General features: G+C 42.3%; 1 protein-coding gene across 1 annotated transcript in view; it reads right to left on the bottom strand.

Annotated features, from left to right (window-relative positions):
• LOC107729939 (band 4.1-like protein 3) overlaps window positions 1-3,474 on the bottom strand; it is a 56,804-nt gene that overhangs the window by 21,053 nt on the left and 32,277 nt on the right. The window contains exons 7-10 of the mRNA XM_016540676.1: window positions 595-601; window positions 345-497; window positions 163-260; window positions 10-85 (exon numbers count right to left, since the gene is read on the bottom strand). Of these exons, the coding sequence (XP_016396162.1) occupies window positions 10-85; window positions 163-260; window positions 345-497; window positions 595-601 (334 nt within the window). The remainder of the gene's footprint in view (window positions 1-9; window positions 86-162; window positions 261-344; window positions 498-594; window positions 602-3,474) is intronic.

Genomic DNA, 3,474 nt, shown 5'->3' on the forward strand with positions numbered 1-3,474 from the left:
GGTCTGAGCCTGAGTTCTGCCGCTGTAGCGGAACTTAGAACCCAGTGTGAGGAACTTCTTAGGCGGAGTCTCTGGAGAAACCAACCTGTCGAGATGCAAACCATGATTACCACTGAGCACAGAACACAGCAAACATACAGAAGCACAGGAACCTCTACAGACCTGAAGAACGTGTGATGCTCCACACAAACCTTCCACAGCCTCTTGGCCGCTCTGTGGTTGGGTAGTTTAAAGCCTATCGTGCTTTCAAACTGCTCAAACTAGAGACAAACAAAGGTTCTCTTGTCAGCAAACTTCACCAAAACTGTGAAGGTCACCTGGAGAAGGCGTGATGGTGTTCTCACCTCGCCTGGACGGATCTTGACGTAGAAGTTATTGCGTTTGTAGGAGATCTTGAGGACTTTGGGCCAGGCGAAGCGGTTGATGCGAAGTCTGTCGCGGTAGATGAGGAGCCCGGAGGAACACACGCCCAACATGATCTCCACCCCCTCTGAATCCTGTCCAACCATTGGATTAGAGAGATGCCAATCATCATCACACAGTCATGCACAAACAAACGCGTGGTTTCTAAATGAATGAGTGGAAGCCAAACACTTTTGGCCTGAGAGGAACAGAGAGAGATACTGTGATGTTGTCATGTGTTTGTGGATCCATCTTCTCATCTGAACCTCTGAGAGGCGGAAGTGAAGCAGGTATTTTGAGTCACGATCTCTATTCATCACTGCATTCACAATCTCGCATGTGTAATGCTATTGAAACCCAATGAACCGGCGCCAGATCTGAAATACTTCTGAAGAGCATCAGCTGAACAGACGTGAGAACTTGAGCTCCATTCAGCAGAACTCCAGCACTTCTAGAACCATCCATGGAGCTAATTTGCTACAAAAATGCATTTGAATACATCACTTCACACAAGAATCAAGGGGGATTGTGGGGAAAATGGCACAATTCACATCTCTAGTGGGTATTTTGAGCAGGTCTACTATAGGAAACTGGGTCACGAACAATGAGGAGACTCTTATTCAAGTCTCAGATGTTTCTCCTAAAATGAGACACAAATTCTCAAAGGCTCAGTAGATGTTCTACTATAAAATGTATGTGGAGCAGCTCAGATAATTTGATGAGTTAATAATGAAATCTCCGACTTCTGATTGCTATCTTGGCAAATCTGAGCACAGTTTGAGACAGTATTGAGATCTTTTCTGAAAGCCTAGAGGAGACACGTGTGAGATTACTGGGGTCTTTTTCTCAGGAGAAGAGAATTTTATCTTGTTGGTGTCTCTGAGAAATAGCTGAGATTGTAAAGCAATAGCACAGCCAAAAACTACCAGTTTTTCATCATTTAACATATTATCCTGATTTTGTTCCAAACCTGTTTGGCTTTCTTTTCTTCTGTGGAACACAAAAAAGCAGATATTCTTGAAGAACACTGGGAACCAAACAACTTTAGACCACATTGGCTTTCACGGTATGGACATTTCTCAGAATATCTTTTTTTGTCCATACAGTGAAAGTCAATGGGGTCCAAAGTTGTTTGGTTCCCAACGTTCTTCAAAATATCTTCTTTTGTGTTCCACTGAAGAAATAAACGACACGAGGGTGCACAAATGATGCCAGAATGCTCCATTTTGGGGGAGCTAGCCATTTAAAGTGTGATTTTTCTCTTCTATGGGCAGGGCTGGATCCACAGGCGCTCATGGTGAACGGGTTCGACTCTCCTGTGAGCTTCTACTGAGATGTATGAGCATGAAACAGAAGGAGTTTCTCTCAACAAACAGTCTTTGCTTAGACAATGACTTCAGTTCATGGTCATGCACAAAGACACACACATAGAGAACACACACACATATATATATATACACGAATGCATCTTACCTCTCCTTTAGCTGGAGAAAAGCAGTGAAAGAATCGTCCTATCAACTAGATCATCAGTAAGAGGGGAAGAAGAGAAGAGCGGCTGATCTAACCGAACGTCACGCACACGTTCATGCTTCAGCTGTGTGTCTGCTGTTATTCTGTTTAACCACTACATGAGATGATAGATGACATGAAACATCATCTGTGTGTGAATATCGGCAGAAGAGCTTCACGACTGCGGCCACATTCACCGAATCCAATTAAACCAGCCTCAGCTAACATAAACTAACAATGAACAGTTGCATTTTGTTATTAAATAACAAAGATTAATAAACACTGTAACAAATCTACTACACATTAATATTAGTTAATGCATTGAAAAGTTAAAAAATTAAAGTTTTACTGAAATATGTTGATTTTAAACTACTGAAGGTTTCAAAGAAATCGACCAGCAGAGAGACTGACGCGACACGTTCTGCCAATATTCAGAAATGTTACTTGAATTCTTACATTTTTAGACTTCATCGCTAACTATCTTGACTATTTGGTCACATCTTTGCTATAAAAACTCACCCAAACGCTCTGTCATGTGTGTGTTTGTCTCTATCTGGTTTGTGACGGTCGATTGTGACCCAGAACGACCGGCCCGAAGCAGAATCTGATTCATTCTGACTGAGCTGAACATCTGACAGATCGACTGACACCAGAAACAATGACAACGATTAACACTGAACACTGATTATTAACGAGTCACTCGTCAGTGAGAGGGTTTGAAAGGCCGTCGGTCTGTGTGTGTGTGTGTGTGAGAATACAGACACACATTTACATGCAAAACATTACTTAAAGAATAAATAGACTTATGTCAGATATATTAAAGGAATAGTTCACCCACAAATGAACATGTGATGAAAATGTGCTCATGCTCAGGACATCCAAGATGAGTTTGTTTCTTCATCAGATTTGGAGAAATGTAGCACTGCATCAGTGTCTCAGCAGTGCTGCATTTCTACAAACCTGATGAAGAAACAAACTCATCCTGATCTTGGATGGCCTGAGGGTGATCATATTTTCAACATGTTCATTTGTGGGTGAACTGTTCCTTTAAGCCTCATCACGTGCACACGGCTGTATTTGACTCCAAACACACGTGTTTTCTGTGATTAGACTTCATCATGATCATCATGCCATGAGCTGAGCTCCATTATGACACATAATGAAACGTTCATGCAGTGTGTTGTGTGTGTGTGTGTGTGTATGTGTGTGATTGATTGATGTGTAAGTGTGTGTGTGTGTGAGTGTGTGTGTGTGTGTGTGTGTGTGAGATTGATGTGTGTGTGTGAGTGTGTGTGTGTGTGTGTGTGAGTGTGTGTTTGAGTGTGTGTGTGAGTGTGTGTGTGTGAGTGTGTGTTTGAGTGTGTGTTTGAGTGTGTGTGTGAGTGTGTGTGTGTGAGTGTGTGTTTGATGTGTGTGTGTGATTGATGTGTGTGTGTGTGTGAGATTGATGTGTGTGTGTGTGTGAGTGTGTGTTTGATGTGTGTGTGTGATTGATGTGTGTGTGTGTGTGTGTTTCAAGTGTACCTTTGCATGATGAAGGGCGACTCCATACATAGACAGTTT

Source organism: Sinocyclocheilus rhinocerous, unplaced genomic scaffold (genome assembly GCF_001515625.1).
Source record: "Sinocyclocheilus rhinocerous isolate Xijiao unplaced genomic scaffold, SAMN03320098_v1.1 scaffold2835, whole genome shotgun sequence".
NCBI classification, from domain to species: domain Eukaryota; kingdom Metazoa; phylum Chordata; class Actinopteri; order Cypriniformes; family Cyprinidae; genus Sinocyclocheilus; species Sinocyclocheilus rhinocerous.